The sequence below is a fragment of the Bufo gargarizans genome, chromosome 6, assembly GCF_014858855.1.
Source record: "Bufo gargarizans isolate SCDJY-AF-19 chromosome 6, ASM1485885v1, whole genome shotgun sequence".
Classification (NCBI taxonomy): domain Eukaryota; kingdom Metazoa; phylum Chordata; class Amphibia; order Anura; family Bufonidae; genus Bufo; species Bufo gargarizans.
In genome coordinates this window covers 120173077-120195655 of record NC_058085.1, presented here as the reverse complement: position 1 = coordinate 120195655, position 22579 = coordinate 120173077, and the positions used below count along the sequence as shown (strand labels likewise).

At 45.8% G+C, this 22579-nt stretch overlaps 1 protein-coding gene across 4 annotated transcripts in view; it reads right to left on the bottom strand.

Moving 5' to 3' along the window:
• ZPBP2 (zona pellucida binding protein 2) overlaps positions 1 to 15701 on the bottom strand; it is a 140183-nt gene extending 124482 nt beyond the window's left edge. For all 4 annotated transcript variants that reach the window (XM_044299050.1, XM_044299049.1, XM_044299048.1 and 1 more), the window contains exon 1: positions 15576 to 15701. In XM_044299050.1, the coding sequence (XP_044154985.1) occupies positions 15576 to 15672 (97 nt within the window). In that variant the 5' untranslated portion in view covers positions 15673 to 15701. The remainder of the gene's footprint in view (positions 1 to 15575) is intronic.
• Between the last annotated feature and the right edge of the window lie 6878 nt (positions 15702 to 22579).

Genomic DNA, 22579 nt, shown 5'->3' with positions numbered 1-22579 from the left:
ATCTCACGAGTGTGGTGCCTTTGATGCACAACACAAAGGTGAGCACATTTATTGGCACCCTTCGTGTTTGTTTCACCCCTCTATTTCATGCTATCCTATGAGCGCCTTTCCCCCTTTTTCGCCACATATACCTGTTGCTCTCTTGAGTAACTACTAGATTGTAGAAGAACATAAGTTGCTTCTAGACCTTTACCATGTTCTATTGACGTATACAAACTTACTACGCCAAAAGTCACCAGCCAGCTATTCACAGGGATAATTTTTAGTTCTTGTATGACCTTTAAAAATTCAGAGGTATCCAATAAGAATGAATCAGTACTCTTCACCAGTGGTGTCAGTAATTTTTCTAAAACTATATCCAACAGAGATAGCACAGAATCTATAGAGGCCACAATAGGTAGGCCCAGTGGATCAATCAGAGTTTTGTGCATATAAAATACACTAGATAAATGGTTGATTAAAAAATCATGCAGCTTTCTATCAATGATCCCTCGATCTGTATAACATTTCACCAAACCAGAAACCTTGGATTTTACTTGAAACACTGGAAGGGCCGGTTTTAGACAAAATGTGGCCCTGGGCAAAATCAAAAGTTGGGCCGCATATCTTGTAATATACTAACAACACAGTTAGGCCTCTTTCAAACGGGCGTCAGTTTTTTTGCCCGGATAAGAGGTGGGTGCATTGCGGGAAAATGCGCTATTTTTCTGAGCGAGTGCAAAACATTGCAATGCGTTTTGCACTCGCGTGAGAAAAATCGCGCATGTTTGGTACCCAAACCCGCTTGGGATTGATGTTCTGAAGATTGTATTATTTTCCCTTATAACATGGTTATAAGGGGAAATAATAGCATTCTGAATACAGAATGCATAGTACAATAGGGCTGGAAGATTAAAAAAATTAAAAAAGTTAACTCACCTTATCCTCTTGATCGCATAGTTCCCGGTCTCTTCTTTACTAGCTGTGGGCTAAATGACCTGTGGTGACGTCAGATCACATGGTCCAATCACATGGTCCATCACCGTGGTGATGGAGCATGTGATCTGAAGTCATCAAAGGTCCTTTACCTGTATTTAATGCTCACCACAGGTCCTGCTCAACAAAGGATACAGAAGGAAATGCCGGGCTTCGCGATCAAGTGGATTAAGGCGAGTTAAATTATTTAATATTTTTTTTAACCCCTCCAGCACTATTTTACTATGCATTCTGTATTCAGAATGCTATTATTTTCTCTTATAACCATGTTATAAGGGAAAATAATAATGATCGGGTCTCCATCCCGATCGTTTTCTAGCAACCGTGCGTGAAAATCGCACTGCATCCGCACTTGCTTGCGGATGCTATGCGATTTTAACGCACCCCATCCACTTCTATGGGGCCTGCGTCGCGTGAAAATTGCACAATATAGAGCATGCTGCGATTTTCACTCAACGCACAAGTGATGCGTGAAAATCACCGCTCATGTGCACAGCCCCATAGAAATGAATAGGTCAGGACTCAGTGCGGGTGCAATACGTTCACCGCACGCATCGCACCCGCACGCAAAACTCGCCCGTGTGAAAGGGGCCTTACATTCTGTCGATTCCGGTGCTCCCTCACAGATTTACACCCCATAAAGCTCCTCACACAGTTCTTCACCCTAGTGGCCCCAGAATATGCCACATGCTCCCTCCCCTCACAGCAATAAGTTCCCTTTACTCACAGCATCTGAGAGTGTTAAAAACAGGAAGTGCGGGATTCCTCTTCCGGCGCGCTTTCCCCCAGAGGAGATCAGCGAAAGCACACTGTTCTAAAAATAAGTCGCAGCCTGTACTAGGCTTCCAGGCTCATTGTTAGTATATCCAGGGCTTTTTTTCTGGCGGAACGCACGGGAACTGCGTTCCGCCACCTTTTGACATCGCAGCCTGCCATGCTCCAGCATTGCAGGCTGCGATGTATTAGCGGGGAGGGACTGGGAGGAGGAGATGGGGGCCGATGCGTTCACTGTGCTCCGGCCCCCAGCTCCAGTACAGTTATAAAATGTGTAAAATTAATAATGATTCTATTCATGCTGCCCCCTCTGTAGTAGAACATTCAATATATCCATCCTACTCCCAGGGCTACTGTTATCGTAATGCAGGCCGGCCGGGCAGACGAGCGGCAGCGTCACTGACTGACGTCACGTGCCTGCCCGGCCTACTTTATGAATGAAGCAGGCGGCGCAGGCACGTGATGTCAGTCAGTGACGCTGCAGCTCATCTGCCCGGCCGGCCTGCATTACGATAACAGTAGCCCTGTGAGTAGGATGGCTATATTGAATGTTATACTACAGAGGGGGCAGCATGAATAGAATCATTATTAATTTTACCCATTTTATAACTGTACTGGAGCGGCAATGAGGGGTCTGTGGATGGCACTGTTATGGGGTGGGGGGGGTCTGTGGATGGCACTGTTATGGTGTGGGGGGGGGGGGGTCTGTGGATGGCACTGTTATAGGATGGGGGATCTGTGGATGCCATCCACAGATCCCCCATAACAGTGCCATACACAGATCCTCCACCCCATAACAGTGCCATCCCCAGATCCCCCATTAACAGTGCCATCCCCATCTTGGGGGTTTCTTTGCTGGGCTGGACTTTTATAGCCCCCCAAAATTTTACTTGCATCCCTGTTCTCTAAAGGGGCGTTTTTAGGGGGCGGTCCTAGGGGTGGGTAGGGGCGTGGCCAGGGGAGGGGGGGTGAGTTCCAGCACCTTTTCTCTGAAAAAAAAAAAGCCCTGAGTATATCCTAGTTTAGGCCACTAAATCGCAGCACTGAACTGTGATAAAGTGATTTCTGTACAGAATGATGGAGCAATTCATCCACAAATTTCACCCATTCAATCCCCGTCTCGATAACATCATCCGTAAACATTGGCATATTCTGTCATACCCCTCAGTTGAAGAATTAAAAAATTTGCCGCTTATCTGTAATAAGTGGAATTCCAGCCTCCGAGATCAGCTAGTACAAGCTGACATCGGAAGCAGAAAAGGTGGTTGGAAACAACAGACCCTCACAAGTCCAAAAACCGGGACATTCCCGTGCTTGCATTGCACACAATGGTTCAGTTTTTCTACCATCCACGAACTGGGAAAGCATTTAAAATTAAATGATATTACACATGTGATACTTCAAATGTGGCTTCATATATGTGGGGGAAACTATGCAGACTGTAAAAGACCGGATCAGTAATTATAAATCCACTATACATAAGAAAAATCTCCTGTTGCCAATATCTTTTCATTTCCACAGTTGGAAACATACAATCTCACAGCTAAAATACCAAGTAATAGAACAGGTCCACCAATCAAGAAGAGGGGGTGATATTAAAAAGTTGTTAAAAAGAGAAGCATTTTGGATCCACATGTTGGATACCTTGCAACCTAGAGGTTAAAATAGGGACTATGAGATCATGAGTCTGGGAGACTAAGTGAATAAGATATATTAACTTTTTTCTTTGCAGGCCGCATAGCAGAGTTAATATTACCAAGGACTGAATGATTTATTTCTGTATATTCTGTATATATTTTTTCTTTGTGATTTATTTAAATTTTGTGTGCATCACTTCCTGTTTGGGTAATTAATTAATGATGTCACTAACATGTGAGCCAATCCGTTCACCTATAAAATATCTCTATGTATCAGTTTGTGTTATCAGTTGAAAAAGGCTGGATGGGCCGAAACACGTCCTGGAAAAATCATTATCTACTGGCTGTAATAAAGAATACACTGTGTTGAATGACATATGCCTGCTGGGATTACTTATGCACATTGTGTCACCATAGGTCACGTGCAATGCAACATGGCAACTATCACACCGCTTGACACGTCACCATTTAGCTCCAACCTAAAATTTTAAGCAGTATTACCATTTGAAACATTTATGGCAAGTTACAAGCATATGGGCCTAATTTATCATAAATAGACACCAGTTTTCTGGTGTGAAAAAAATTGTTGATGCCAGTTTCCTGGTATAAAAGAACACTGAAATCAAAGCCAGCCAGGGGCTTGTGTAGATATCAGTATAGGCACACGGCCTGCCGGATGCCTCATCATAAATTCTACCCAGCCTCCAGTGGCGCGTATGACGCTGGTTTATGATAAATCTGCCCCTGTGTCTTAAAGGGCATCTGTCACCAGGTACCTCCCTATGCAACTGTTTACATAGGCACATAACTTTGGTTCCACTGATGAAAGCGCGTTTTTATTTTTTTTGTAGATCTCAGTGTTAGTCCCCGAGTTATGATACTTTTTAATATGCAAATTAGGTGCAACTATTCCATTTATTGCACCCACGCTCCACTCCTTTCTGTATTCTGTCCCTCCCTCACTACTTTGACAGGGCAAGGTAGTGACAAAGCAGCAAGTGAGGGGCTGATCACAGAAATGAGTGGAGCTTGGGTGCAACAACAGCAACAATGACACCCTCATGACACCCTCATTGCACCAAAGGCTTAACTTGCACGTTAAGAAAAAGTATCATAACTTGGGAACAGAGCCTCAGATCAACAAAATAAAAAATGTGTCTTAATCAGGTGAACCACAGCTATGTGACTATGCCAACAGTTGGACAGGGAGGCTGCTGGTTAATGATTCCCTTTAAATGTCTTATAGGTGCAGGTTCCACTTCCAGGACATTCACCTATTGGGATGATAGCATTCCCTTCTCCCCCTATAGACACTCCATAGAGTAAGAGAACAGATGTATGTGGCTGTCTTAATCTGCTTAGCATTTCACTGTAACTACTACAAACTACAATGGAGAGAGCTGCATGCATAGACATCCACCTTTAACAGAGGGTCAGTGGACCCACATTCTCCTTATATGAGGGTCCAAAAGATGGATACTTACCTGTGCCTTCTCCTGAGTTGTGTGCTACTCATTTTCTCTTTAATATGTAAACTAAACATGCTTTTCTGTCTGTAGATGGGGGGCCACAATAAATGGCATTGTGGGCTGCAGGCTGTGCATCTCTATATTATAGACTGAAATACTTTACTATTGCAGTCTATGCGGATTGTGCCACCTTTCTTTTAAGCCACAGGAGTGGGGGGTCAATAAGAGGTCAGAGATAGCCCCCTCCCTCTGACTAAATGCTTAGGTGCTACAGCCAGTATTAATTGCTGTATCTGAGGAGTTAAATGTTCGTGACTGGAGTTAGTGTCAATCATGGACAGTGCCTGCAGGTGTCTGTTGTATAACACAATAGCCAACCGCTAGCTATGGAGTTGGCACCATATTTACACTCTCAAGGGCCAATGGTTTAATGCATCATTTCATCTGCAAATCAATTCTAGCTGGATATGAAATGATCTGTACATGTTCCGATTTAAATATTCCATAAGGTATAAGACCAAGTGTACAAAGAAATCATAAAGCCCCATAGCAAAACTCAGACTGCCCCCCCCACCCCAGCACCAAAATGATTGATGTGTAATTCTGCAGCTTCCATTTTCTGAACCATTTAAAAAAAAATGTCCAAAATAACAGAAAAATTAAACACCACAAAAAAAAAATCTCTCACCAGTTGAAAGGCCTGCCATTCCAGCACCTGACTGCTTTGATGTGCCATTCTATCAAATGTGACCACTGAGGTTAATGACTAATGACTAGGTGCACCAGTAACATGTGAGTGGTGTGTTGTTTTTTTGGCGGACCCACTTTCCTCCTGGTGTTTTTGATTTGTCAAGTATGCTAGATAACCGCTTAAAAAAAAAAAAATTCTTTATAACTTAAGCCACCACTAGGTGGAGCTCAATATCAGTTTATGCACAATCAAATCAAATCTAAAAACACACTTGCTTCTCACTTCCTACCTGGTACCAGAAGAGAATCCTATTGGGAGCTCATCCCATTATACTACTTTGATGATGTGATACCGGGAGGCTATCTCCACAATCAAGTCCACCCAAGTACTTGACGACACTGATGCTCATACTTGCGCCACCCCAAAATATCTGAGGGTATACATTCTTACATAGAAGACAATAAGAGGCAACTGACAGCTTAATTGATTGTCTGGTTTCTATGTTAGTTATGAACATAACTGTTTGTTGGAAATAGAAATGACGCTGTATGTAACTCCTCAGCTCTTTTATCATCCTAACATTGATGTACGTATCATTATAGTGATGTACTCCTTCATTTAAAAAAAATTGTCTTTGTGTATATATACAGGGAGTGCAGAATTATTAGGCAAGTTGTATTTTTGAGGATTAATTTTATTATTGAACAACAACCATGTTCTCAATGAACCCAAAAAACTCATTAATATCAAAGCTGAATATTTTTGGAAGTAGTTTTTAGTTTGTTTTTAGTTTTAGCTATTTTAGGGGGATATCTGTGTGTGCAGGTGACTATTACTGTGCATAATTATTAGGCAACTTAACAAAAAACTAATATATACCCATTTCAATTATTTATATTTACCAGTGAAACCAATATAACATCTCAACATTCACAAATATACATTTCTGACATTCAAAAACAAAAAAAAAACAAATCAGGGACCAATATAGCCACCTTTCTTTGCAAGGACACTCAAAAGCCTGCCATCCATGGATTCTGTCAGTGTTTTGATCTGTTCACCATCAACATTGCGTGCAGCAGCAACCACAGCCTCCCAGACACTGTTCAGAGAGGTGTACTGTTTTCCCTCCTTGTAAATCTCACATTTGATGATGGACCACAGGTTCTCAATGGGGTTCAGATCAGGTGAACAAGGAGGCCATGTCATTAGATTTTCTTCTTTTATACCCTTTCTTGCCAGCCACGCTGTGGAGTACTTGGACGTGTGTTATGGAGCATTGTCCTGCATGAAAATCATGTTTTTCTTGAAGGATGCAGACTTCTTCCTGTACCACTGCTTAAAGAAAGGTGTCTTCCAGAAACTGGCAGTAGGACTGGGAGTTGAGCTTGACTCCATCCTCAACCCGAAAAGGCCCCACAAGCTCATCTTTGATGATACCAGCCCAAACCAGTACTCCACCTCCACCTTGCTGGCGTCTGAGTCGGACTGGAGCTCTCTGCCCTTTACCAATCCAGCCACGGGCCCATCCATCTGGCCCATCAAGACTCACTCTCATTTCATCAGTCCATAAAACCTTAGAAAAATCAGTCTTGAGATATATCTTGGCCCAGTCTTGATGTTTCAGCTTGTGTGTCTTGTTCAGTGGTGGTCGTCTTTCAGCCTTTCTTACCTTGGCCATGTCTCTGAGTATTGCACACCTTGTGCTTTTGGGCACTCCAGTGATGTTGCAGCTCTGAAATATGGCCAAACTGGTGGCAAGTGGCATCTTGGCAGCTGCACGCTTGACTTTTCTCAGTTCATGGGCAGTTATTTTGCGCCTTGGTTTTTCCACACGCTTCTTGCAACCCTGTTGACTATTTTGAATGAAACGCTTGATTGTTCGATGATCACGCTTCAGAAGCTTTGCAATTTTAAGAGTGCTGCATCCCTCTGCAAGATATCTCACTATTTTTGACTTTTCTGAGCCTGTCAAGTCCTTCTTTTGACCCATTTTGCCAAAGGAAAGGAAGTTGCCTAATAATCATGCACACCTGATATAGGGTGTTGATGTCATTAGACCACACTCCTTCTCATTACAGAGATGCACATCACCTAATATGCTTAATTGGTAGTAGGCTTTCGAGCCTATACAGCTTGGAGTAAGACAACATGCATAAAGAGGATGATGTGGTCAAAATACTAATTTGCCTAATAATTTTGCACTCTCTGTATATATATAATTTGAGGAAAGTGAGGAAGCAGCACACTGTATAAGCAGGGGGTGCACGTCTGGCCAGTGTGGACCAGCACCTAGGTCCAATGTACTAGAAGTGAAAAATAGCCAGCAGCACTCCAAATCAATTCAAATGTTGAAGATTTATTGGACCCAAAATCAGGCTAATTGCCTGATTTTGGGTCCAATAAATCTTCAACATTTGAATTGATTTGGAGTGCTGCTGGCTATTTTTCACTCATATATATATATATATATATATATATATATATATATATATCTATATATATATCTATATATATATATATACACATACATACACTCAACTAAAGAATTATTAAGAACACCTGTTCTATTTCTCATTAATGCGATTATCTAGTCAACCAATCACATGGCAGTTGCTTCAATGCATCTAGGGTTGTGGTCCTGGTCAAAACAATCTCCTGAACTCCAAATTGAATGTCAGAATGGGAAAGAAAGGTGGGCTACAACAGCAGAAGACCCCACCAGGTACCACTCATCTCCACTACAAATAGGAAAAAGAGGCTACAATTTGCACAAGCTCACCAAAATTGGACTGTTGAAGACTGGAAAAATGTTGCCTGGTCGGATGAGTCTCGATTTCTGTTCAGACATTCAAATGGTAGAGTCCGAATTTGGCGTAAACAGAATGAGAACATGTATCCATCATGCCTTGTTACCACTGTGCAGGCTGGTGGTGTAATGGTGTGGGGGATGTTTTCTGGGCACACTTTAAGCCTTTTTAGTGCCAATTGGCCATCGTTTAAATGCCACGGGCTACCTGAGTATTGTTTCTGACCATGTCCAACCCTTCATGACCACCATGTACCCAATGTCATGGCGGGCGTGCACTCCGAATAACAGATAATGCACCAACCAGGCTCTGGACGAGAGACAGGGGAAAGGTCACCTCCTAGCTAATCCCTGACCTCTTTCCCTGCACTGCTCAGCCCACATACAGACCTTGAAGGTAGATGTGATGTGTCCTCCAGCCTGGGCTGACAAAACCCTGAATTCCCTGAGATGGTGAAGTGGGGAAATAGGAGCAGCCTGCTCGCACAGAACCTGGATGGGAAAGATGACACAAAACAACCAAAGTAGAAATGACACTTATCTTCCAGAGCAAGAACAGACAGCCAACCTTCCCTCCTAGCTTCCCAGACCACAATGATTAGTATAATCCGCTCAGATCACTTGGCTGGAGTCCCATTTACACTAATGACTCCACCCAGTGCACCTGATGAGAGGCGGATCCAGCACGAGACCAAAACAAACACTAACTTCGTGCTGCTATCCTAGCCGACCTCCGCACATCGTCAGAGTGGGGCATGACAGTACCCCCCCTTCTACGGGTGACCTCCGGACACCCCGGACCAACCTTATCCGGATGGGACCTATGAAAGGCCCTCACCAGTCGGCTGGTGTTGACATCTGACGCCGGAACCCACATCCTCTCCTCAGGACCGTATCCCCTCCAGTGTACCAGGTACTGAAGGGAACCCCAAAGAACTCTTGAGTCGAGAATCCTGGAGATCTCGAACTCCAAGTTTCCCTCGACTAGAACAGGAGGAGGAGGCAATGGCGATGGTTCCACCGGTTTCACGTATTTTTTTAGTAAAGACCTGTGGAAGACATCATGGATCCTCCAAGTCTGCGGAAGATCCAGCTGAAACGCCACAGGATTGATCACCGCAGAAATTTTATACGGACCAATAAATCTTGGACCCAGTTTCCAAGATGACACTCTTAACTTGACATTCTTAGTGGACAACCACACCAGATCACCCACACACAGATCCGGACCAGTCATACGTCTCCTGTCAGCCATTCGTTTATACCTCTCACCCATCCTCTCCAAATTCCCTTGAATCCTCCACCAGATAGAGGACAAGGCAGAAGAGAATCTCTCCTCCTCTGGCATCCCGACCCAGAAAAGGTACCAAACTGAGGATGGAAACCGTAAGCGCCAAAAAATGGCGACTTACCCGTGGACTCCTGCCTACGGTTATTCAATGCAAATTCTGCTAAGGACAAGAGTGAGGACCAGTCCTCCTGATTCTCAGCCACAAAGCACCTCAAGTAGGTCTCCAGGTTTTGAATAATACGCTCCATCTGACCATTCGATTGCGGATGAAAAGCCGAAGAAAATGAAAGTTGAATGCCAAGCCGAGAGCAGAACGCCCTCCAAAACCTGTAGACAAACTGAATGCCCCTATCAGAGACCACATCCAAAGGAATACCGTGCAATTTCACAATATTATCCACAAAAATCTGAGCAAGAGTCTTAGCGTTAGGCAGACTCATTAGTGGTATAAGTGAGCCATTTTACTGAAATGGTCGACCACCAAAATTACTGTTCTTCCGGAGGAACTCGGCAGGTCCATAATAAAGTCCATAGACAAATGCGTCCAAGGACGAGATAGAATGGACAATGGAAGAAGTGAACCAGGCAGTCGAGTATGAGCAACCTTTGACCGAGCGCACCAGAACCTCCGGGACACCAGATCACAGGTGGACTTACCACCAGGATGTCCAGCGAGAGCAGTATCGTGATGTTCCTTGAACACCTTGTATCGTAGGCCCTCAGGAACAAACAACCTCCCTGGGGGACAAGAACCAGGAGCCCCCTCCTGGGCTCCCAACACCTCCATTTCCAATTCATGGTACAGAGCGGAGACCACCACCCCATCCGCCAAAATTGGTGCCGGATCTTCTGAATCACCTCCCCCAGGGAAGCTGCGAGACAAGGCATCTGCCTTGACGTTCTTGACCCCTGGGCGAAAGGTAACCATGAAATTGAACCTGGTAAAAAACAGTGACCATCTGGCCTGCCTAAGGTTCAGACGCTTGGCAGATTGCAGGTAAGCCAAACTCTTATGGTCTATATACACCGTAACAGGGTGAGACGCCCCCTCTAACCAGTGACGCCATTCCTCAAAGGCCAGCTTGATAGCCAACAACTCCCTATCCCCAACATCATAATTCCTCTCGGCGACCAAGAGCTTCTTGGAGAAGAAGGCACACGGGACCCACTTGCCAGGAGATGAACCCTGTGACAGCACCACCCCAACCCCCACCTCTGATGCATCAACCTCCACCACGAATGGCTGAGACACATCCGGCTGCACCAGAATGGGAGCAGACGCAAAACGCTCCTTAATAACCGAAAAGGCCTGCAATGCCTCCGACCAGACAGAGACATCGGCGCCCTTCTTGGTCAGATCAGTAAGAGGTTTGACTAGGGTAGAATAATTTAAAATAAATTTTCTATAATAATTCGTAAACCCCAAGAACCGCATCAAAGCTTTCTGATTCTCTGGTCAGTCCCACTCCAGAACCGCCCGGACCTTTTCGGGGTCCATACGAAAACCGGAATCAGAAAGCATGTATCCCAAGAACGGAAGCTCTTGCACCGCAAACAAACATTTCTGCAATTTGGCATATAACTTATTCTCCCGAAGGATCGTCAAAACCTGTCTCACATGATCCTGATGGATCTTTAGATCAGAAGAATAAATTAAAATGTCATCCAGGTAAACTACTATGAACCTCCCCACCAAGTGATGAAAAATGTCATTGACGAATCGCTGAAATACTGCTGGCGCGCTCGTCAACCCAAAAGGCATTACCAGGTTCTCAAAATGACCCTCGTGCGTATTGAAGGCCGTTTTCCACTCATCCCCCTCCTTGATCCTGATCAGATTGTATGCTCCTCTCAAATCCAACTTGGAGAACACCTTGGCTCCAACAATCTGATCAAAAAGATCAGAGATCAAAGGCAGGGGATATGGATCCCGGACTGTAATACGGTTCAATTCCCGGAAATCCAAACAAGGTCTCAGTGATCTATCTTTTTTCTTCACAAAGAACAAACCTACTGCCACTGGAGACTTAGATAGTCTAATATGACCCTTTGCCAAACTCTCGGCGACATACTTTCGCATGACCTCTCTTTCGAGTTGAGAGAGGTTGTAAAGCCGATACTTTGGCAACTTAGCCCCCGGAATGAGATTCACTGGACAATCATAGTCTCGATGCGGGAGCAATTCCTGAGCCCCACCCTCCGAAAAGACATCCGCAAAATCCAAGAGATACTGAGGTAAAGCCATAATGGACACGCCAGAGATAGTAGTGCCAAGACAATTATCCGAACAAAAATCGCTCCAACCAATGATTTGTCTCGCTTGCCAATCTATAATTGGGTTATGTCTAGTCAACCATGGCAACCCCAAAACTATAGGAGCTGGCAAATCCTTCATGACAAAACAAGAAATAATTTCAGCATGTGCATCACCCACCCTTAAATGAATCCCATGAACAATGTGAGTAAGGCTCCTTTGAGAAAGAGGGGAAGAATCAATTGCAAAAACACGAATCTCGTTCTGTAACGTGCAAGTACTTAGTCCTAGGTTTTTAAGAAAAAGAAAGTCAATTAGGTTTACCCCAGCACCACAATCAAGGAATACATCAACAAACACATCTTTTGACTCTAGCGCCACCATAGCTGAAAGGAGAAAACGGGAACTGCAGGGAGCTTGCATACCTGTCTGCTCCACCACACCATTCATACTACCAATTGTGAGGGAATTTTTTTTTTATTATTTTTTTTTTTTCATCTGTGGTTTAACATAAGGACAAGAAAAAATAAAATGACCCCTCTTTCCACAATAGTAACATAGATTGTGCACCTTTCTAAAGTCTCTACTATCAGAATGGCAAGATATCTGACCTAACTGCATGGGTTCCTCCCCTACCCCAGAGTTATCAGTAATATCACCCTGGGCAGTAGGTGAAACAAAACCACACGCATGAGGGATCTCCAGCACGGAGGGACCCTTACACCTCTCTCTGATATGTCTATCCAACCGTATAGCAAAAGACATTGCATTCTCTAGAGTATCCGGATACTCATGAAAAGCCAGGGCATCTTTCAACCTTTCAGATAACCCCTGACAAAACTGACTACGTAAGGCGGGGTCATTCCACCCCGACTCAGTAGCCCACCTCCTAAACTCTGTGCAGTAGTAGGTTACGCAATTTCGATTCTGCCATCGAGACCCGATCTGGGTCATCGTAAATCAATCCCAGGGCTTTGAAAAATTCCTCCACCGACCGGAGGGCCAGAGAACCGGGCGGCAGAGAAAAAGCCCAGGATTGCGCGTCCCCCTTTAAGCAAAGACATGATTGTACCAACCCTCTGATCTTCATTACCTGACGAAAATGGACGCAGTCGAAAGTACAATTTGCATGACTCTTTAAAGCGGAAAAAATCATCCGTACCCCCTGTAAATTTCTCGGGAAGAGCGACTTTAGGCTCCCCACCAATTTGACCTGTACCTGATGCCAGAACCCTCTGACACTGTGACTGAACTACGCAGATCCGCAACCTCTAGGGATAAACCCTGCATGCGGTCAACCAATGCATCAATTGACGCCATCACAAAAGCGCTGAGTAATGGCAGTCACAATATGGCGGATTATGTCACGGCGGGCGTGCACTCCGAATAACAGATAACGCACCAACCAGGCTCTGGACGAGAGACAGGGGAAGGGTCACCTCCTAGCTAATCCCTGATCTCTTTCCCTGCACTGCTCAGCCCACATACAGACCTTGAAGGTAGATGTGATGTGTCCTCCAGCCTGGGCTGACAAAACCCTGAATTCCCTGAGATGGTGAAGTGGGGAAATAGGAGCAGCCTGCTCGCACAGAACCTGGATGGGAAAGATGACACAAAACAACCAAACTAGAAATGACACTTATCTTCCAGAGCAGGAACAGACAGCTAACCTTCCCTCCTAGCTTCCCAGACCACAATTAGTATAATCCGCTCAGATCACTTGGCTGGAGTGCCTGATGAGAGGCGGATCCAGCACGGCACCAAAACAAACACTAACTTCGTGCTGCTATCCTGGCCGACCTCCGCACATCGTCAGAGTGGGGCATGACACCCATCCTTTGATGGCTACTTCCAGCAGGATAATGCACCATGTCACAAAGCTTGAATCATTTCAAATTGGTTTCTTGGACATGACAATGAGTTCACTGTACTAAAATGGCCCCCACAGTCACCAGATCTCAACCTAATAGAGCATCTTTGGGATGTGGTGGAACGGGAGCTTCGTGCCCTGAATGTGCATCCCTCAAATCTCCATCAACTGAAAGATGCTATCCTATCAATATGGGCCAACATTTTTAAAGAATGCTATCAGCACCTTGTTGAATCAATGCCACGTAGAATTAAGGCAGTTCTGAAGGTAAAAGGGGATCCAACACCATATTAGTATGGTGTTCCTAATAATTCTTTGTGTGTATATATATATATATATATATATATATATATATAAATCAAGAAGCCTGCTAACCCAATGCGGTCACGGGAACTACTTATAAGGGCTTGTTCACACGCAATTGCGGCACCGTCCGTGGGGCAGGCACATGTGGATCGTAGACCCATTTAGTTGAATGAGTCCGCATCCTTCCGTTCCGCAAAAAGATAGAGAAAGTTCTATCTTTTTACAATGTGGAAGCACGGAACCCCAGAAAGCACTCCATAGTGCTTCGGCAGCGTTCCGTTCCTTTCCGAATCTCCGGATTTGCAGACCCATTGAAATGAATAAGTCTGCATCCGAGATGCGGAATGGCCACGGAATGGTGCCCGTCTATTGCGGGTCCACAAATGTGGTCCGCAATACAGCAACGGGAAGCACACGTTCGTGTGAACGAGCCCTAAAACAGAGGTCATTATGTTTTTCTGGTCTTTCAGTAAGAGCCCAACAGTTGTCATCTCCTCATATATGTATAATATGGCTTCTTACAGGGAACAATAGATTGAATTTAACTTCACAGCAAATTCAGATAAGATTTACTTCACGTTAAGAGTATGAATAACATGGGAATAAAACAGCTGCTTTCTTCTAGAATTGCTGCTATGTTGTCTGTGTAGGCCAAGTTTATTTCAATTTGGCCTCATCCAAATTATGTCCTGCTGAGGAAAACTAAACTTGCTGAAGCAATTATTTCAAGGGGCTGTCTCATCATGTGGCTCCCAGCACCACCAGCAAATGTAATTCTGCTGTGGGAAGCCAGAGAGTGTTGTGAGGGAAATGTAGATCACATGGTATCATTCACCTGATCGTCCATGTAATACAAGGATGGCTTGCTTCCGCCACAATGGGAGCTGCTTGTGTAAATTATGAACATACTTTTTTGTGCTGTCACATGTTTTTTGTCCTGCTTTATTACCATAGCAGTGAAAGCTTTCATCTGCAAATGTAATGTCTGAATTAGAAAACAGAATGCCACAATTTGAGAAGACATTAATGCAAGGGAAACAAAGGCAAACAAGCCTAGAGACTCAGTGGCCTTGTGGACATGGGATGCAGCAATGTTCTCTGTTCACTGAGTGATTCAGGAATTTGGGCACTTTACTTGCAAATATTACGCTTGTTAATGTATGTTGATTTTTTTTTAATATTAAGGGAAACAAGTTATTATGAATTTTTATTGCAATTTCACATCTGAATTTTTGCCATTAAGTACACTTTCCATCACGCAAATAGACCACAGACTATCGAACAAAAAACAGATCTTATATGGCATAGTTTCCCATAATGTTCTGCCACTGACAGTAATGCATTCTGAGGAAAGAACAGAAAAAAGTCATTTCACTTTAACTTCACTCAGAGGTATGCTCATGTATCCAATCCATAAACCTGTGTAGTGAAGGATACTTAATTAAAGTAGAAGTAATTCTCAGGCTCCCCAAATATATATTGTAAAACAGTGGACATACCCATCTGTAGATTCAGCAAGATACAACTCGCTTTTTGCATGTTACAGTGTCCTCTGCCAGGAAATGAAGACAAATATATACTGCGGAATTGGCCCATCAGGGCTCATGTACATGGCCACATTATTGCTCTGTGTAACCTCCAACTTCTATGGTGTCCGACTATACCCACACATGCCTCTGATTTTATAAGGAAACCTAACACTTGCATATCACCAAGTAAATGACAAAAGATTATATGTACAACCAATATTTAGTGAATGAGCGCCATCTGTGGGTGAAAATTATAAAAGGACAAGGATTTACAACATGCGTTTCAGGAGTATTTCACTTAAATTCATAAAACCGGTAGTAAATGTAACCTCCTGAGTTTTTCTGTTAAAAATTCAACCAATTCCAAATTATAATTATAAACAGGAAATCTTGGAGCTGATCAATTTGGTGAGCACAACACAGGCATCTTATTTTAGGCAGGGAACCACTATTTCAACTCTGACACAGGATAGTGCTTGCTAACTAACAGACCTAACATAGAAGTGTTTGTGTGGACAACTTTAGTGTGCCTTTTCCCCCTTCTCTTTCTACCGCTAAGGGATGTAATAAAAAAGCAAAGGGAGACCAGAGCAGTGGAAGAGGTGTCTCTCCACACCTAGGTTCGGATAGGAGTGTGTATGTGTGTTCGGAACATACCTTCTCTAGTTGCAGTTGCGTGTGTGACCTCAAGTGCATTCTCCCCCTTCACTTTCCCTTATTTAGGGGTGTAAGAAAGGAGCAAAGGGAAATCTCCACACCACAGTGGAATAGGTCCATCTCCACACCTATGTATGACTGCTCATTAAAGCGAGTATTCTTCTGCAATTTCGGACCACAAAGAGACCACTAGACCTGGGACATATTGGGTAATCTAGTGTCACGGCTGAGGATGGGGAAAACCCTCAGCCATGCGGTATCAGCAGATAGGTGGTCAGAGCATGGCCAGGACAGGAATAAGGGAGAAGGTCACCTCCTACACATCCCTAATTCTGACCCTGTCTCCTATCCGTATAAGCCAACCCTGAAGGTAAAAGGGCTCATACTCCGGAACCTGATATTCCTGCTCGCCCTCAGGGTGGCCCTGGACTACGAGCAGGGTAAGACGACCCTTTCCTCCTAGACACGGAGGAACAGGAGTCTCACTGGCCAAGCTACATAGAAAGGGGAACATAAACAGACATATGGCAATGACAGGTAAGTGAGACTAGTACCACACTTACCTGCCACAGACACACAACCTGGAACCCACGTGAAAGTGCTGCTATCCACAACCAACACAAAGGACACAGCACATTACAGACATCACACGGGAACCCAGTAAACCATATGCTGCAATAACAGATAAACCATAAACTAACACCAGACATAACGTTTATGACCACCAGGGTGGCCCTCACTGGAAGATGGTAAATAATCAGGAGGATGTCTCCAGCAAGCATGGCTGAAGCACCCTCTCTGACTACTGCCTTCCACTGAGGCTATATAGGGCCAAGTAGCCACACCCACAGTCAGACACACCCAGTGCACACACACACTAGGAAGGAAGTTAACCCTTCCAACACCAGGGAAGGGAAGACATCAACTTAAAGGGGAAGTGCACACAACACATGTAACACCCCGTGCACACCGATAAAAGGCACACCTATAAGGAGAGGTTGCCAGGTGCAACCTCATGCCTATTGCAGCAAGCTGCCTAGCACCGCTCAGGCAGCTCTGCTGCCACATACACAATGTTGCCAGCGGCAACCACAGGTGAGGCAACATACTATAGCCCTCACCTATGATTGACAACAACACCAAGACCGCAGGCAACTTCATGCGGTTATAGGAGTCACGACCATGACCAAGGGTCGTGACATGTGTGAAGGCAGTTTGCCTGGATTTGTGGGAGGGGCTGAGGTCCGCCTCCAGCCTATTTAGGGCACCCCCTTTACCTGGCTCCTGCACCGTCCGAGATCTGAGCTTTGAGGGAGGAAGTCGCTTGTGGAGTTACTGGAGAGTTACCTGCGAGTTGCTGAGTCTTGGAAGTTTTGCGTCACTCGGTTCACTGTGGGTCACGTTTTTTGCCCGGTATACTATGAATCATCCATACGGTACAGCTGGGGCCTCACGGTTGCCCCCTGTACCGGCTCATTTCATTTCACCAAACTTTGCACTCATGTCACAAATTCTCGTTACAAGTCACTATCATTTCATGTCTGCGGTACAGCACGGGGCCTCACGGTTGCCCCCTGTACTAGCTCAAGTCAATTCACCATTCGTTCACTCATGTCACGCTATTTGTCGCTCACAAACCACTGGCCATTTTTCATGTCTGTCATATTTGGGGTCATGCAAAAACACGACTGCGCCGCAGCCCTACTCCAAGTCACCAGCCAGCACGGGTTATCATTCCGTGGCTGCCACCTTTTCAGTTTCCCTCCATCTCCACGGCAACCTCTTACACACGTGCCCCCCCCCCCCCCAACCCCCGGTTCAGGTCAGCGGCATGCCCGCACTCACACACCCGCCACATGGTTTGCTCGTACCGGCCGCACCACACACACCCCCCTCCAAAGTCAGCGCTGCTGCTGCAGACTTCCTCGTTCTCCCCACCGCTGCACCGGCCCGCCCCGCCGCTTCTCCTGCCGCGCTGTTGATGGCGGCCACCCGCGTCCCAGTACCTGGTCTGCGCACGCGCGGCCGGTGGTTCTGCGCATGCGCGGCGGCGTCGGCGCAGCATCCCGGCGGCCGCCCGCTAGTGCGGCTGGTTGTGGGGGGTTCCGCCACAGTTCTGCTCGGCCCCGGTCTGACCACCTACGGATTCCTGACCGCATCCCCACTCCTAGCGTTGCCAAACACGTGTACCAGGTTCCCATGGCAGCCACCAACGCCGTTCCCCTCCTCACCAATCATCCCACACATTCCTTCCCCTCACACCCCTCGCCCAGCTCAGCGGCACGCCCGCCCTCTCATTGTCACCAGATACTCGCCGCAACCCGGCCGCTCCACACGCTTCCCCTCCACAAGACAACACCAGTGCCGCGGTCCCCCTCTTCCCCGCGCCTCCGTCCTCCTGCCGCGCTGCCGATGGCGACCGCCGCGTCCCGACGCCCGGTTTGCGCATGCGCGGCGGGGGCGCGGCGCGTGCGCGGCCGCGCATGCGCGGTAGCCTGGCGGCCGGCCACAGGTGCCGCGCACGTGCGCTGCGTGTGTGCAAGGGTGGGGAGCCGAGGGGTGCCGCGTGCACACCCCTGCACCAGCACCACAGATCCAGCTACCGCTCCCCTCCATCCGCATTCAGGGGGGGGCGCAAGTTAATCATCACAAGAGCCTGCATCAGGGAACACACCCGCCATGCCAACATCCATGCACCCATAAAATCCACCACAAAAATCCACACCATTCAAAACGCATCATACAACCACCAAAGAAACCCGCCATGGAAAAAAAAAAAAAAAAAATATATATATATAAATAAATCCCGCCATATGGAAAAAAAGAAAAAAAAAAAAAAATATATAAATAAATCCCGCCATATGGAAACAAAAAAAAACAAAAAAAAAAAAACAGGAAAAATAAAAGACCGCCATATGTAAAAAAAAAAAAAAAAACGCCATATGTAAAAAAAAAAAAAAAAAGCCTTAGAATGAAAATAAAAATAAAAAATAATAATAATAAACCGCCATATGTAAAAAAAAAAAAAATTTATTAAAATCAAAAATACCCCCGGTTTCATTGCTACATTAATATCTCTGTGGAACCCCCCATGGAAAGAAGGAAAAAATAAATAAATAAATAAATAAATAAATAAAAAAGGCGGCCGCGGCTAAGTACGGGGGACCGCTGGCATCCAGGGTTGTCCGTCTCTACCAGCTGCCGGCAGAGCCCGGAGCAGGCGGTCAGCTTCCTACCCCACACTCAATTAGGCAGCACGATCGCCCAACACAAACCCGCCACATCACCCGCGTGCCCCATGGTCCAAAGTAAACAAATAAACAGATAAAAGAAAGGGAATCCCGCAATATAGTCCATGGCCACAAAAAAAAAAAAAAAAAAAAAAAAAATATACATATATATTTTTATTCTGCCATTAGTCGCCCACGCATGGCTTCTCCGTTTAGTTTCACTCACAGCACTCCGCCATTTGGTCTCCCACGCGTGTCTTCTCCGGTTTAGCACGCACCCACGACTCTACCATTAGTCTCTCACGCATGGTTTCTCCGGTTCAGTTGTATACATACGACTCCGCTATTTGAGTCTCTCACGCATGGCTTTCTCCATTTCAGTGTTTCACATACAACTCCGCCATTAGAGTCTCTCACACATGGCTTCTCCGTTTCAGTGTTTCACACATAACTCCGCCATTAGAGTCCCTCACGCATTACTTCGCCGGTTAGTTTCACACACATTTCTCCGCCATTACAGACTCTCACGCATTACTTCGCCGTTTTAGTTTCACACACATTTCTCCGCCATTACAGACTCTCACGCATTACTTCGCCGTTTTTAGTTTTACACACATTTCTCCGCCATTATAGACTCTCATGCATTACTTCGTCGTTTTAGGTCACACTTATAACTCCGCCATTAGAGTCTCTCACGCGTTACTTCACCGGTTACTTTCACACACATAACTCCGCCATTAGAGACTCTCTCGCATCACTTCACCGTTTTGGTTTCACACAATAACTCCGCCATTAGAGTCTCTCACATATGACTCCGCCATTAGAGTTTCTCACGTATGGCTTCTCCGTTTTAGTGTCACACACATGACTCCGCATTAGTCTCACGCATGGCTTCTCCGTTTCAGTGTTACATACATAACTCCGCCATTAGAGTCTCTCACGCATCACTTTGCCGTGTTAGTTTACACATATGACTCCGCCATTAGTCTCACGCATGGCTTCTCCGTTTGGTGTCACACATATGGCTTCACCAGTAGAATCTCTCACGCACGGCCCTGCCATTAGAGTCTCTCACGCATGGCTTCTGCGTATTATTTTACACAGATGGCTCCGCCATTAGAGTCTCTCACGCATGGCTTCTCCGTATTAATGTTTATACATATGGCTCCGCCATTAGAGTCTCACGCATGGCTTCTCCGTATTAATGTTTATACATATGGCTCCGCCATTAGAGTCTCACGCATGGCTTCTCCGCATATATCTCTTACACATGACCCCGCCATTAGAGTCTCTCACGCATGGCTCCGCCATTAGAGTCTCTCACGCATGGCTTCTCCGTATTAATTTCACACACACGACCCCGCCATTAGAGTCTCTCACGCATGGCTCCGCCATTAGAGTCTCTCACGCATGGCTTCTCCGTATTATATCTACACACACGACCCCGCCATTAGAGTCTCTCACGCATGGCTCCACCATTAGAGTCTCTCACGCATGGCTTCTCCGTATTAATTTCACACACACGACCACGCCATTAGAGTCTCTCACGCATGGCTCTGCCATTAGAGTCTCTCACGCATGGCTTCTCCGTATTATTTTACACACACGACCCCGCCATTAGAGTCTCTCACGCATGGCTCCGCCATTAGAGTCTCTCACGCATGGCTTCTCCGTATTATTTTACACACATGGCTCCGCCATTAGAGTCTCTCACGCATGGCTTCTCCGTGTCAATTTTCACACATATGGCTCCGCCATTAGAGTCTCGCACGCATGGCTCCGCCATTAGAGTCTCTCACGTATCGCTTCCCCATTTTAATTCCACACACATAACTCTGCCAGTCGAGGCCGGCTGCGTGGTCCCACAACCAGCAGGTTCCATGTCTTTTCTGCCTTCAGACCCGCTCGCATGGCTCGGTCATCTGTGGCTTGCAATACAATTATCTTGTGGTGACTCGCACGCGTGGCTTGCGCCATTAGAGTCTCTCTCACGTTATCATTTTCTCTGACTTTTAATTTCTAGGTTGTCAGATTCCTCCTGGAGCATAACATCACACCCACTTTTGTCATGTCTTCTCTTCTGGGGTTTGCTTCTTTTTGCCACCTTAAACTCAAATGTCATACAACGCCATCATACTCTATCTCACTGGCATTTTACACCACATGCTAATCTTACACCCTAATAACATCAGTTGCGTGGCCTCTCACCAAATCAAAACCATACTCAGAGGTATTCAGAAAGCGGAACCCGCGCGTCCAGCCCAGAGGCTACCCGTTAACAATCATATTTTCAAGGCATTATCCGAATTACTAGACGCCAAGCCTTCTGAAGCAGATACCAACTCCATCCTCAAAACAGCAATTTACTTGGCCTTCTACGGTTCCTGAGGCCCGGGGAATTCACTACAACCTACACGACCCAAGCCACACCTTGTCTTCTTGTCTCCCACTTGGCAAAACACATGGATCATTACGTCCTGACCTTACCTCACTCCAAGAGTAGTCAGCACTTACCCGTCAACATTTCATATCACCCCGCGCACAACAGAGGGTGTCCAGTCAGGGTTCTGGATGCTTACAGACAACGTCACAAGTTTCTACCCTCTCAACCGCTACTTCACTACATGGTTCGGTACTCACCACCACCACCTTCATGACCCATGTCAGGTCACCCCTCACACAACTGGGCCTCAACGCAGCCAACTACTCAGGGCACTCCTTTCGCTTTGGAGCCGCGTCCACGGCCTCCAGTGCCAACGCCCCTACTCATGTCATCGGGAATTGGGGCGCTGGAAGTCATCCGCTTACTCGCGATACATTCCCAATCCAACACAAGAGTTAAGAGATACTTTCCAAAACATGTCGGGTTGAGCTATTCATGTATATTTGACTACAATAACTGGTTATTTCATTTTTGCCCTCTTCTTTCTCAGGCCTACCTCATCCTCGGTTTCGGCACACCACAACCGACTACGCTTATTCCCTGATTTCCTAGGGTTCTTCACTGTACTACCGTAAGCGCCTCACACAAGTGTGAAGGCAGTTTGCCTGGATTTGTGGGAGGGGCTGAGGTCCGCCTCCAGCCTA